Source organism: Trachinotus anak, unplaced genomic scaffold (assembly GCF_046630095.1).
Source record: "Trachinotus anak isolate AG129_WGS33_773 ecotype Australia unplaced genomic scaffold, CSIRO_AGI_Tana_v1 ptg000011l, whole genome shotgun sequence".
Lineage (NCBI taxonomy): Eukaryota > Metazoa > Chordata > Actinopteri > Carangiformes > Carangidae > Trachinotus > Trachinotus anak.
This window is the reverse complement of record NW_027273862.1, coordinates 15,190,795-15,205,634: the sequence shown is the minus strand read 5'-3', so window position 1 is coordinate 15,205,634 and position 14,840 is coordinate 15,190,795. Positions and strand designations below refer to the sequence as shown.

Genomic DNA, 14,840 nt, shown 5'->3' with positions numbered 1-14,840 from the left:
TGTTACTGAAGTGAAGAACCTGCAACTTGTTTTGTTCTGATATACTAAATCATGGCCTTTTTTAAGAATGACACAGTGTCTCTCTGTTCAGTCCTCAGAGGTCACATTAATGAAACATTACGTAAAGGTCACGCTGAGAGTTGGGTAATACTACAGAGACTAATAGGATCAACTGTTTCACCTTCAGCTAGTGACTTTACGAGCCATAAGTTATTGGATTGAAGTGGAGCAGAAAGACTTTATAAAGCTACGATGTGATTACAGTAAAGGACGGTAGACCTCCTGCTGGCTGCTACCTCCAAGCCCCTCAGATGTGATACTTTACCTTGTTGGGATGTTTTAATGTGTGTCACACTTGTATCCGTCTGACACTGTGGACACTGATAATACCCACCCACAGGATATTGAGCCACAGCCTCCAATACATGTAATTTTCACAAAAAAAGCATGTGGGGGTGTAAGTCCTGTAAACTCTTTATTGAACTCCCGACAGTGCCCTGCTCCCCTGCCCTGACAGAGGGCCCGCATCCTGATGACCACCTTCATTTCTCATGTGCTTCTCTGTCTGTTTCCTCTTCTCTTTCTGCAGGTGTTTTATGCTTTAGTGAGTTATTTTTCATCAAGGAGCCCCATGATGTCACTGTCATGCGAAAAGAAGCTGTTATTTTGGACTGTCAGGCACACGGGGAGACACCCATTGACGTCAGATGGCTCAAGAATGGAGTGAAAGTGATGGAGAATGAACGGGTGTACCTGCTCTCCAATGGATCCCTTTATTTTTCGGAAGTGGAGAGCAGAAGAGGAGACAAATCAGATGAAGGGTTCTATCAGTGCCTTGCTCAGAACAAGTATGGAGCAATCCTGAGCCAGAAAGCCCGTCTTACAATCGCAAGTGAGTATCATGCTGGAACCACACTGGAAACGTTACAGTGTGGAGGCCATGTGATGCGATGTGGTGTGAGTGAAGAAGTCACATCTCTGTAGTGTTACTGTTTGCTACCATGTACTTGCAAAAATCATCAATCAAATCTTCCTGCACAAATCATGCAAAGAGATTTAAACTTAACATTAACACATTAATCTTCATTGTATTTATTTGCCTTCTTTTGCTGCTCAGTGTTGCATTCAGGGCAGCTTCGGTAGTGGCAGCAGGAAGAAGGGACAAAGTCTTCAAAGTTGGAGCCCAAAAACATACTGTTTGGAAAGGGAATATGCCCATTGGTGTGTTAATGAAGGAGCAGGAGATTTGAAAGGTTAGGAGCTGTCCAGGATACCGGCTCGGCAATGCTAAAGAGCAGATGACCCCTATTCACAAGCCGGGGCTTTCATGTTATTGCACCCTGATCGCTTGAGGAATTGTTCTTTTGGAATGCTTTCTCCTCCAGCACTGTGCGAGTTGGCCTCGTATTTGAAGGGGGGAGTAGAGAAGCTTCAGGCAGTGTTAGTCTTTCGGGTCCTTATATCCCCTCCTCCTACCCTGCAGGCCATGCATCTTGCTGTGACACTCTTTCAGAATGTATGTTAACCTTTTTATCGTGGATACATTGCATTCACATCTGTACTAAAACATGCATTTTTAACATTTCAAGCAAGACGTTGAAATTTAATTTGACATTGATTTTAATGAGGCAGAAAATAGCTGTTTTGCATATCTTGTCCTGGTGTTGTGATCCTTGTTTCAGTTTAATTCCACGGTGGAACATGTAAACCTTTGAAATATCTGTTAATGAACTTTGGGTTAATCAAACTTTGTATAAAATTGAGTGCAAATAGTGTGAATTGTTGATTTTCTTGAGGTTGTACCTACATGCAGTTCTCCTTGGTTGACATCCCAGCCAATCAAATGATTTCTGGTACTTAAAAGTATATGTAGTTATATTAATTAATTGAGTAGTTTACCTGCTTTATTGAAGTTAAGAGGTGATAAAGGCTGCCTGTAAGCTTTACTAGTCTGTTTAAAATGGCACTTAGACATGCTTGAGGGTCTATCTGGAAGCTCATAAAATTTGCACATACCTGAGAAATGCTCAGTTGAAGGACACAGAGGGAGCAGTGGGGGTTGTTGTGAGTGGTGTGCACACACACATACGTGCACGCACACAATTGTGAATTGTCGTTTCCCAGTACCTCTGCCTTGCCCTGAGAGTCTAAATGACCAAACTTTATTGCAGGCCTCACCAGGTCAGTAGGGGCTGGAGGCTTTGCACATAATTGTTTTCTGCCTCACTACTTTGGTGAAAGAGTGAAAAGCTTTTCACTCTAACCGTTTTTGTCCAGATTACCCCCCAGTGCTTGCAAAAGAAAGGGGTTTCTTTGGTGGCAGTTATTTGTCCGGGTGTCAGTGGATGGAACAGCTGGACCTGTTCACCACAGCAAGGCTAATTACATTAATTGTAAAAGTTAAAGAATGGAGGTTGATTCCGAGTTTACATTTTCATTGAAATGTCAGTGTTGCAATCCTCATTAAACACCATGATTCTCTTATTGTATGACCTGCCTGTTGTGTCAAAGTCTGCAGAGAGATGTTTGCAACGTGAGCGTGTCATTTGTCTTTGATCTATTTTAAATGGAGAAAGACTGCACATGAAATTGAGCTTATTATGAACCTTTTAATAATCCAAATGTCACTGTTTCCTGAGGCACTTTTCTCAGGCTTCAGTGCCTCCTTTCCAGGGCTGTACGCACACAGTAGACGTGTGCAACCATTTCCCTCCAGATAGCTTAGTTCTTCATAAGATGTGAGTAAAGGTAATGATCATAGGGATGTTTTATACCTCAAGTGCAGGAACGGTCCCACTTGTGAGCTTTTTAATCCGACGCTGATATGTTGAAGCTGTGGACCGGCTAGTCCTTGAGGAATGTGATGGTGATGGAGGGTAACCTGAAACAGTGGGTTGCTAAAGCGCAAAGGTGAGGGGACTTAGCCCTGATGAAAAGGTATGTGACACATGAGACACATCATGTGACTTTTGTCAATAGACTTCAGATTGATGGGGATTTCAGTAGAGAGATTGCCTTCTGAGTTGGCTCTCTTTTTTTTCTCTCCTTGCACCGTGTGATCACATGTACATAGGGCAGGAAAATAGAGGGAATTGTCAGATTTGTCAAAAACTTTGATGGGTATGGTTCAGTTGTCGCCCACAAGTTGGTGTAAATTTGTAAATTTGGGGCTATTAGGTGGTGAGAATTTCTCAGAGATGTCAGCATTGCAGTCTGGAAAGTGTCAGACGTGCTGATAGTTTTTATCCAATCTTTTACACCTTGGTCACCTTCAGTCATTGGACGCCTGGTTTAGTTATCAGAGAAATAGCCAAGCAAATGTTAGGTATCTTAGCTCTCAGGCCCTCTAAGACATGCTGTGTCCACCAAACAGCGTTGGTGAATCACTGATTTTTAATGTGAAACTGCTTTTTTCAGTGTTTCTACGCAGACACCTCTGTGGATAATTCAGCTGCCGGTCAAAGCCTCCTGAACGTCTGGATCATAAGTTATCAGAGAAACTATCAAAACAAAAGTTAGCCGTCTCAGGTCCCAGCCCTTCCCTGACGTCCTGTGTCCGCTGCATAGCGTTAACAAAAATGTGATACTGGTTTATTCTGTGTTTTTACTGGTTATAATCACCTGATCTGTTTGTTTTGGAGAGGAGGCGACTTCTTTGGATAATATGACTCCCAGTAAAAACCCTCTGAACGATTCACACTGAAGGAATCCAAAGTGGGAGAAACTGATGAAAATGGTGATGAAGATAACAACACGTTAATTCATGACGTCACCAAACCCTAGCGGCAGAAGTTATAAACTTTACGTTTAGTGGGACAGCTCAAAGCTTGGAGTCTTGTTTTTCTCCTCTGCTGGACACGAAAGGTTACCATGGCTCCCCTGAACAGCGAGCCTCAAGGTCAAAGGTTTCTTTAAATTGTTCAATAGATGGGGGGCAGTGAGACAGAGTCTAGTTTTATCAGTTGCTGCAATAGTCATCAGTGGCTCTACTTTTCTTTTCATAAACATCTTTCTCTGTTTAATCTGGCGTATTCACATACATTTTATTTAAATTTCAGTTTTATTTATCTGCCATCAACTTATTTTTCTAATACACCACGGCAAAGGATAACAGTGTTGTTAAAGACAGAATGTAGCTATTTACAGATTGACTTCTTTAACTCCATGTTCTGATCTGGAGATTAAAGACAATGAAGCCACTGTCTGTGGTGAGTGGAGGGTTGCTGTTGAATGATTGGAAAACTTTGTAGCAGAGATAAGAGATTGGAGGAGGGGATGAATGCTCCTTCCAACACCACTCCCCCGCCACCATGTCAGTGCCTTGAGAGGTCACGCTGCTCATGGGAATAGTTCTTTGTTTAGCCTGGCCAGTGGTCACTTGACTATCCTGCAGCCTGTGTGGAGCAGCAGCACATCTGCCAACCAGCTAGTGATTGATTTGTGGGCTCTTTCAGCTTTGCATTCTTTTCCTTCTTGCTCATCAGCCCTTTTTTTTCCAGAGCCTTTTATTAATCTTCAGTGGGGTCATTTAACATTATGAAGGACTCATTACTCAATTAAATAATGGTGTCTCTCAGTAGGAGTTGTAGAATGAACAAATGTGAAATTAACTTATTTGGGTATTACATGCATTACGTTACGTGCACTCAAGTTCACAGGAACAGGACCTGTGAGAGGGGTACATGTAAAACTTCTGAGGCTTGTTTTAGTAAATCAGCGAGGAGAGCCGGCGAAGAGCCTTCTGATGCTGAAGGCCATCAATTTAACATATTGCCGGCAGGATCAGGAGAGGATGATCAATTTTAATGTCTCCCTTAAAGGATGGGACCCTGGGGGGGTGGGTTGGGCTGTGGATGGTTGGGGGCGTCGTTGCCTTCCACATAGCTGAGGAGCTGAACACAAATCATCATCCACAATGTTAAAACTGTTGAGGTGAATATACCGTCACTGACAACACTGATGACATCTTTTCTGTTGGTTAGAAATTTGAAGAAAGGCTTTGGATTTATTTATTATTTATCATTTGAATTGAAAGCAAGAAAAGTATTGTCACAACTAAAAAGACCAAACAAACCAAAACTGATTGTGGAAGGTATTTGTAATATCCCTTGTTAAATTTGAAATGGGAAAAAAATATAGGTCTTTTTGGTTAAGGTGGAGAGTTAAATGGACTCAAAAAATTCTTCCTAGAAGGATTACTAAAAGCCTGGCATCCATTACAGTGCAACATCAGAAAAGAAATCAGCAAGTATATTCTGTAGCTCTAATAGCTCTCAACATGCAGGTAAAGTATGCTATGCTGTGTTGTGCTTGAGAAACTGACCACAGTAACTAGAGGAGAGAGGGCTGAACTAATTCCTGGTATTTGTAAGGGAACCTTTGTTTGGGCCTGACCTGTCCACTGACCTTCAGTCTGTTGAGGTGCAGGCTTCAGCAGGCCCATCTGTTGCAAGCTGAAGGGAAGCAAACACGGCTTTGCAGACTCATGTTTGTGTCTTCAACTTTGAATTTGGAGTTCTGGTCAGTGCTCTTACTTTCAGTCAAGCATGCAGTTAGTTTTAACTTTGTGATTCAACGTCGCATATTAAACTTATGCTGATTTAGAAAGAGAAAAATAGACTCTCCTGTCCTGAGGCAGTTTAAATTTATCATACTGTGATCAATTTAAGCTGTGTTGAATTTATCGCAGCAGCTGGACTGCACGTGTGTTTTATTTGTTGTAGTGGCAGCTACTGGCAGATGCCATTGATACAGCTGAAAAGGATATTATTACAAAACAGTATTTAAAAAATTTCACAGCTGGAGGGTGATGTGAGAGATTTTTAGTCAGTTGCAGGATAGCAGTGCTCATTTTGTGTGGTCAAGCATGGCTCTGCCTGAGTTGGGTGTTAGGCAGGATTTGTGGAGGTCAGAGGTGAGATTGCTGGGAAGGGCAGATGGTCAGAACAGTTTCGTCATGCTTTTCGGGATCAGGCAGAGGTGTTTATTCTGAGTTTGAATTTGCCAAAGTGCAAACAAGATCGAGGGTTTTATACTTTTGATGTAGTAAAGGAAATGGAAAACATACTCTCTGTGAAAGTTAAAAACATTTTTATCATTTCCTTTAGTAACACACAAAGAATAGATGGCTGAATTAGTAAATACGTATAATTAAAGTGAATCACAAATAGCTTGATGTGTTTGCCTTGATAATTTCAGCTGCACATTAGATGCCCCTTGGCAAACATCATCGCACAAAGCAGGAGGTCAGCCTTATATTTTCTGTCGGGAGGGCTCTGTCCAGTGCTCCACAAACCCTAGCAGTTATCGATTTTCTACCTTGTCTTAGTAGTTTATCAATAATCAATGATTATCCTGCTGTTTGTAAATCCAGCAGCATTTGACTGAACAGAAAGGCAAAGTAGAGAGGCAGAGGATCAGTGAGGCTCATCTCTCATGCCCTGCAGTCATATCAGTTCAGGACACTAATGGCATTTTTGTAAGAGTCTGTGTTAAAATGGGGAGGGGGAGGGGCCTCTGTTCACTTCTGTCTTCACAGCAAACAATCACAGTGGAGCTAAGAGGGGTAACAGCTCAGAGTGAATTTGAAAAAATTCAAAAAGATCTGATCCTAACAACAGTTTGTCCAACACGAACAATGTTAAACACAGAGACAGGATTTTCTCTGGAAAAAAAGTCATAAAAGTCATAATTCACTGAATGTTTTCTTTTAGCTGTCAGAGCTCTACTGCAGTTTGACACCAGAACACCTGGCAACACTGCCTACACACAGTCATCCATCATGGCCCCGGTAGACACTACTGTGTATTTATGACAGTGCAGGGATTTTCTCGAAAGCAAAGGTTACCACGGCGTGGTGTTGTATGTCTCTGTGGAAAAATATACTGATAAGGATGTTCATATCCGCTTCAGTACAAAGAATTAGGGTTGGCATTGTGCAACTCATAAACAAAGGTTTATGTTTATTTCATGTTTATTTGCTCAGTTAGGAAATAGTCAGTTAGATTTTCGTTTAACCATATTAAAAGTTGTCCACATATATGCATCTATTTGTTGGTTCCATGCAGCAACTTCAAAAGATTGCGGCAGAATAGAATGGTTTTGGGTGGTTTTTGATGTTCATCTTTCTGACAGACAGTACAATAGTGTTAATTTGATACCCTGCTTCCTGCTCCTTTATCGTTCTTCCTCCCTGAGTGCTGATGATTCACTGCAGCAGAGGAAACTCCAGCAATGGGCACAGAGGCTAAAGAGCATCACAGTGTGTTTGTTTACCCATTACTTAAGAGTTGATAGTTTCATCCTAAAAGGGGTATTGAAACAGACCCACTGAAATTAGAAATAATTTGGTTGTATACAAAGTTATACTTTACTTTTTTGATCCATTGAAAAAATCCCTTACAGTCTATTGATTTGTCCATCAATTCTCCCGGATGATTTGATGTATTTGTTGGAATGAATTTAATGTTAGCATGCTCTGATTTCTTTTTGGTGCTGTCAGTATTTGCTCTCTATCAGAAGTGTAGTGCAATTGATTTCTTTCAACAAATGATTGATCTCAGGCTTCTGCAGCTTTTTGAGCACAGAGGGGGATGGGACAGCAGTGTGTGACCTTAATGGCTTGTAGGACTTTTATGGCCCAAGAGGAACCACTGTCAAAGGGAGCATTTATTAACAAAAAGAGCTAAAACAACATAAATTGTTATAAAATGCATACACTTCTGTTGGGTGTTTGGTTCACTATAAAAGGCTTTATTGTAATTCACGTCGGACCTCATTTGCTTGCCGCTCAGCTAGTGGCTGACAACAGCTCAGTTTCAGGGAAACCCTATCCATGTAGGATGTAACTGTTCCACTCCAGTCATCACCTTCCTGCAGCACTCAGCAGGTCTGTAGCTTTAGGTAATAGGGATCTCTGTTTTCTGACGTCCACTGGATCTGACTGAGATGGATGAATGTTTGAAGTACATCAATATGTTTGGAAAGGGGGGGGTGGTGATTCTGAAATAGCATCTGTAAAAAGAGTTTTTCTACTAATATTTTTTTTTTTATAAAAAATCTATATTTTTACATTAATAATGATTCAAATCCTTAATTATATTCCCTTGCTGATGTAAGAGCTTCTTCTCAACCCTGACTTTGTGGGCAGTTTTGTACTGTAGGGCTTTCACTGATTTCATTCTTGGCTTGGACTTCATGCCATGAAAATGCTGTAGTATTATGTTAAAGGTTTGAGACAACAAATGGAGTGAAATATAACACCATCTTCCACAACAAAGAAACTCCTCAAGGCAAAGGAGTTTCCTTTGACAAAACAACATGTTAGTGATAAAACCAAGAATACTTTCATGGTTGTAGGGAAGAATTCCCTACAAACTTTTTGTTTTAGAAGAAGCTGTACATCTGGGCCAGTACTCCCCTTACTGCCTTTTAACAAATGTTCAACCTCAGTTTGGTGCTGAAAAGGGTGAGAAATGTCACTGCAATACTACATACAACATTACATTGAAGTATTTATCGCCAAGCATGTGAGGTGATGGTCATCTGTTCTCAGTATGATCTTTATTGAGATGTTTGTGATTTTGAAAGTTTGACAAATTTTCAGACCTCTTTAAATCATCTGTTCAGGGCTGCAATTAACAAAGTCAGTTACTATGCTTTACTTTTAGTTTTATTAATTGACCAATCATTTAATCTATAAATAAAAGCCTAATACAATCACTTAGGTTATGTTACGAGGTTACGTTTTCAAATGACTTCTTTTGTTTGACCAACAATTCAACCCAAAGATACACAATTTACAATGATGTCTGACAAAGAAAAGACAAGACAAATTGTTTCAGTTCTACATCTATTTAAAAAGATTTTTACAAATGCTGGAACGCATACATACATAAAAAGTCTTTCATTTCAAATGTCTGATTTGTTTTTCTTTTTTGCTGCAGGTATCACCGCTTTTGCAATCCAGCCGATGTCCATAGTGGTGACTGAAGGCTCAGTCGCCAGGTTTTCCTGCAAAATCAGTGCCCACCCTCCTCCCATCATCACTTGGGAGCTCAACCGGGTCACATTACCCCTTGCCACTGAAAGGTATGCACACTGTCATTTTCAGTTTAATTTTGTGGAATTAATTTTTTACATTCTTACTCTACAGCAGATTTTTTTGAGGCCGGACATGAAATATATTCTGTAATAACTCATAGCCATTATCAGTTGTTGAAAATATTTGGTGTATACTTGCTCAATATTGTAAGTGATAATAGCTGCATCTGTCATCCAGAATCACAGTCTTGCCCAGTGGTGTTCTTCAGATACATGGAGTGCAGCGGGCAGATGCTGGCAATTACCGCTGCATTGCCACCAACATTGCCAGCCGCCGCCGAAGCACGGAAGCCACCCTCACTGTCACCCCAGGTATGACACGTAGCTCTCTTTTAATAAGTGTGTTCTGTGAAGAGCGTCAATAGCCAGTTTTGTAGTCTGTCACAAAGGTCAAACTGTGTTTCCTGCATATGACTATCTAAAACCAATACTACAGAATCACAGTTCACATTGACTCTACAAAACCGTATGCACTAAAGCTGCCCTCCTCCCTTTCTCTCAGCTCCCAGCCCCCAGCTTCCCCAGAGGCCCCGTATCATCGCTGGGCCACAGAACATTTCGGTGTCGCTGCACCAGAGTGCCATCCTGGAGTGCATGGCCACAGGCAATCCCCGACCTATCATCTCCTGGAGCCGAGCGGACAGCAAGTCTATTGATGTTTACAATACCAAAGTGTTGGGAAACGGCAACCTCATAATCACAGACATCAAGCCCCAGCATGGAGGAGTCTATATGTGCAGAGCCACCACTCCAGGCACACGAAACTACACTGTCGCCTCAGCCAATGTCACTGTTTTAGGTAAAGATAGAAGATAGAAAGAAGATTCAGTATACAGACGTTTGGCTGATATTTTATAATTCAAAAGGTTCATGTATGTATATATTTCTCACTGATGTTGTTCTTCAAAAGCACCACCCTCCTTGGTGGAGTGGCCAGAGAGCGTGACACGCCCCCGTGCTGGCACTGCCCGCTTTGTGTGCCAAGCTGAGGGAGTTCCAACACCTCAAATCACTTGGCTCAAGAACGGAGAGAAAGTTCACTCCAATGGTCGAATCAAGATGTACAACAGGTATCTTTCTCTCCATTTAAAGGATGATTCATGTGATCCAAAAATGTCCTTTTCTGACACATGAAATGTATTTGTTTTGTCTGCACAGAGATAATGAACAGGAACACCTTTAAGCCTGAGGCAGTGTTGAGCCACTCATTTAACAGTCATTGCTGACCAAAGCAATTTGAATAAATAATTCACTACTGTCCCTACAGTGGAAATGAAACTGAATAATTTAAAGCAGTGCAAATGGGGTTTTAGTTGGTTTCCCTGTAATTTGCTCCCGCTCCTTTTTCAACTGTCATTGCTTGTTAAAGGTAATTACTGAATGACTACATCCTGGGAAAGGAACCTCCCAATGAAGCCTTCTGTGTGCATACTCTTCATCTGTGTTTGTGTGTGTCCTCAGCAAACTGGTGATCAATCAGATCATCCCTGAGGACGATGCCATCTATCAGTGCCAGGCAGAGAACGAGCAGGGATCAGTCCTATCCATGGCGAGGCTCATTGTGGTGATGTCAGAGGACCGGCCGAGTGCGCCCAGGAATATCCGAGCTGACACGGTGTCGAGCTCTGCCATCCTCCTGGCTTGGGAGAGGCCTCTGTATAACTCAGATAAAGTTATTGCTTACTCAGTGCACTACATGAAGGCTAAAGGTGAGTTGTCTGTAAACAAACAGGGACAAAAAGGGAGGGATGAAACGGTTCATGTATGAAGACATTTTATGTTTATTATCTTTACAGGAAACAGGAGTTTAGGACCTTAAATTTTGGTTTGTACAGATTTCATATCTTGGCTTGGGCCTCTAACATGCTGTAGTATTATGTCAAAACAAGGTTTGAAACAACAAATGGTGCAAAATACAATCCTGGCTTTTACATCAAAGAAGCACCTCAAGGGAAAGGAATTTCCTTTGACACTAACTTTAAAAGACAACAAGAGAACATGTGTTGTGTAGGAAAGAATTTCCTACAAATTTTGTAAAACTGTTCATACATGAAGACATTTTATTATTATGATCTTTCTAGCCTCAGGAAACAGCAATACGGGAACTAAAATTTTGCCTCTTCCTGTCTACAAAGTATAATGTAGGAGCTAACCATGTGTTGTGTCAATGCTATGTTGGTGGGCAAAGTAAAAAAAAAAAATCCTTCAAAATGAAATAGAACAACATTTTTTTCTTGACAAATGGGAGTTTGTGGAGTTTCAAGATGCAGGGTCCCTTCCTTTTGGCTGATAAAATGCAGGATGCAGACAGAACTATTCACAAAAAGCACAACGGTTGCAGTGTGGCAGCAGAAAAGCCTGAAAGCCTTTCAGCTTCCCTGGGAACTCTTGCTGCTGACAACAAGAGTCACATTCAAACAATGCAACATTTCAGAAAAAACTTGAGCTTGTTCATTCAAGCACTGCGCTTAATTATAATGCCACTGACTTCCATTGGGGGGTTGAGACTTACAGAATTCACCAAGTAAAAAAGAAACACCTGCTGGATTTTGTTGGGGATAAGGAGGTCAAAATAAAAAGAACAAGCTGAACAAATTCTCTCTGTTTTACTCTTGAATAACTGGAATCTTTCAGGGATTTTCTGCACTTGATTTAGTGACACAATCTCCTTGGTCCCAGTCACAAAGCATGACTGTTCGCTGACATTGACAGAGTATCAGACTGTTAGCTCTGCACCTGAGGTTGCAGACAGAGAGGCTTGGCACTAAATGGAGGCTCTACCAAAAGGAAGAACTAATTAGTCCGTGTGATGGAGTGTCTAAAAGTGTGAATTGTATGAGGGCAGTGGGAGATTGTGAATTGGACAGGAAGGCAGACTTTGTTAGTCTTTTGAGGGAGGCTTACTGACGCATTCAGACTGTGGAGAATGCTTTTTTGTTTACGTTCAAGTACCTTGTTTACTAGGTCAAAAATCAGACCAGGTAGTGTTTTTTTCCTCAGGGAACAAATACGTCTTTCGTGTGACATGTGGAGATGAATGTCAGTTTGTTTCAACAGATATTGCAGGAAACAAAGACTGTAGCTGTACAATATTTTGTAATGCCATGATCATGCACGAAAAAGATATGGAATTAGAGGCAAAATTGTATTGGAAAGTATATGGACCATTGTCTTATTTTGTTTCTGAACTTCACCACAGGTGATAAGGGTCTGCACATATGAAATTATAAAAACATACTATAATTTATCAAAATAAATGTGAAAACTTGCAAACACAAAAAAGAGATTTATCACAAGACTGGGCAATTTGCTTTTTAGAAAAAAAATGCTTCTCATCCAGAAGTGCTGTTCATTTGGTTTACATTGATAAGAAATTGTAATTATTTAACTCTTTTTATGATTGGTTGCCATTTTGTCATTTGTCCAGGATTAAACAACGAGGAATATCAAGTTGTCATTGGAAATGATACAACTCGCTACATTATTGATGACCTCGAGCCGGCTCGCAACTACACCTTCTACGTTGTTGCCTACATGCCCATGGGAGCCAGTCGTATGTCGGACCACGTGTTCCAGCACACGCTCGAGGATGGTGAGGCATACACCCAGTGAAGATCATAGACAATAAAGTCTATCCCACAGTAAAATCTAAAAAACGGGTAGGGAGAGGAGTAATTGATCTTTTGACGGTCTGTTAGACTCTTGTTATTCCAGTGGGACCTCAGACCTCAAACTGTTTGTGCAGTGAATTAGCTTCCTTGTTGACATGAGAAACAATCAAATTATTTTTATGCTGTGTGTGTGTGTGTGTGTGTGTGTGTGTGTGTGTGTGTGTGTGTGTGTGTGTGTGTGTGTGTGTGTGTGTGTGTGTGTACAGGATGTATATACAGTATATCTATATCTGTATGTCCCATCCCCCTGGAGTGTTTTTGCTCTCCAGGCAAAACTAATTTGTTCACAGTCTTGGTCTGTGGGTCAAAGGCTGCCATGTGTTTGTTCTTCATGACTGAAGTTATTAAAATAAATTACATAGACATCTGTGCACACAGGGTAAGCTCAAGGTCACTTTAAATGAGTACTTTGATAAAGAAAATGTAATCCACATTTAATAAGGGAGAAGTAAATGGAATTACCTTAAATGAGTTAATCATGCATGGTCATTGGTGTCAGATTTTCACATTATTATTTCTACTGTAAAGCAAGATGTGTGGCTGTATTATGATTTGAGAGTCGTTAATATCACAGCTGTTTCCACAACAAACTGCAGCCACCGTGATATAATTTGTCCTCCAGTTTCAGGGTCCGTTTGCATTAGGGTGGACAAAATGGATAAAATCCTATGTATACTGCAATATCACAATACTATACATTTCCTGAAAAATTGATTGAAAAGCTGTTTGTGGATTAAATAACCAGACAGGAATGTCTGTTTTGGTTACTCCTTCAAATCCAATACTTGATAGGTCAAGGTAATTTATCATATTGATTCAAAAGTGCCATGAAACAGTGTTGCTCATGGATTTCCACAATGGCCTAATACAACCAAGGATATTAATGGAATTGGTAGGTTTTAAATGGTTGACAAAACAATATTTTGTCACTTTATATATCCTCTCATTGCTCAGCTCTCATTTGTATCAAAACTGTTTTCCTCTGGACTGGTGCAGTATGTTAGAAATCTGAACACAGTGAAGATTTTTCATATTTTAACTTTAGCTCACAGATGTATTTTTTGTGCATTATCTGGTGGGTTGGTCATCGTAGTTTTGCTGCATGATAAAGGACTTCTTTCAGTCTTAACCTTCCTCTTTTGTTCATCCACAGTTCCCCTCCGCGCCCCTGAGCTCAGCCTAACCAGCCGTAGCCCCACAGACATCCAGGTTTCTTGGCAGCCTCTCCCAGACAAGCTGAGTCGAGGCAGAGTGTCTGCCTATCGTTTGTCCTATCGCACCAGTGCTGAGAATACAGTCTCACAGATAGAACTACCTGGAGAGAAGACCCATCATCTCCTGGAGGACCTGCAGCCGGACACCATCTACCTTCTGCGAATTGTTGCTGCCACCAGTGTAGGGTGGGGGGAGCAGTCTGCCTGGACGTCTCACCGCACTCCGAAGGCATCCAGTGCTCGAGGTACAACATTAGGTGGAGTTGTTGTCATGATTTCTGAAATAGCAGTGTGTAACGACAAATATGAAGTCATCATTTTGTAATTTTCTGAATTTCAAATGTGACACATTGAAAAATGCTGAATTATCACTGAACTCCTCAGTTTAAACGATGGGTCAGAGCAAAGAGAAGAGCTTGCTCCAATAATCTTGTTAAGGCATTGCGTTTGTTACTCTGTGACCTTTGCCCCCCACTGTCAGTAACACTGGAAGGGCTTCAGTCATGGGTCATAAAGGGAGCAACTCAGGCCTCTGGGTGGGAAAGAGTATATGGCTGTTTAGAGCTACATCTGAAACTTTGGGGCGGGAGGAGGGGAGACTTTGTTTTTCCTGCCCATCTCTATTTCCCCCTGTCTCCAGTTTAAACTCACACAGGAGTCTTCCATTGGTAAACATTCTTCTCATTTCTAAAATAAAAAATGTGTGAAATAACTCCTTTGACTGTTAGTGTGGTTGTCTTTGGTCTGCACTGAGTGTGAAACAGCTGGTGAGGCATCAGATGGTAGTTTCACTTTTCAAAGAAAAAGCTGGTCAGGAACCTCCTCTGTCCACATAAACACTTGAAACAGTAAA

At 41.1% G+C, this 14,840-nt stretch overlaps 1 protein-coding gene across 1 annotated transcript in view; it reads left to right on the top strand.

Annotated features, from left to right (window-relative positions):
• prtga (protogenin homolog a (Gallus gallus)) overlaps positions 1-14,840 on the top strand; it is a 31,395-nt gene that overhangs the window by 1,202 nt on the left and 15,353 nt on the right. Inside the window, exons 2-9 of the mRNA XM_071489875.1 lie at positions 590-892; positions 8,946-9,090; positions 9,281-9,414; positions 9,605-9,901; positions 10,013-10,172; positions 10,564-10,811; positions 12,530-12,694; positions 13,927-14,232. Coding sequence (XP_071345976.1) covers positions 590-892; positions 8,946-9,090; positions 9,281-9,414; positions 9,605-9,901; positions 10,013-10,172; positions 10,564-10,811; positions 12,530-12,694; positions 13,927-14,232 — 1,758 coding nt within the window. The remainder of the gene's footprint in view (positions 1-589; positions 893-8,945; positions 9,091-9,280; positions 9,415-9,604; positions 9,902-10,012; positions 10,173-10,563; positions 10,812-12,529; positions 12,695-13,926; positions 14,233-14,840) is intronic.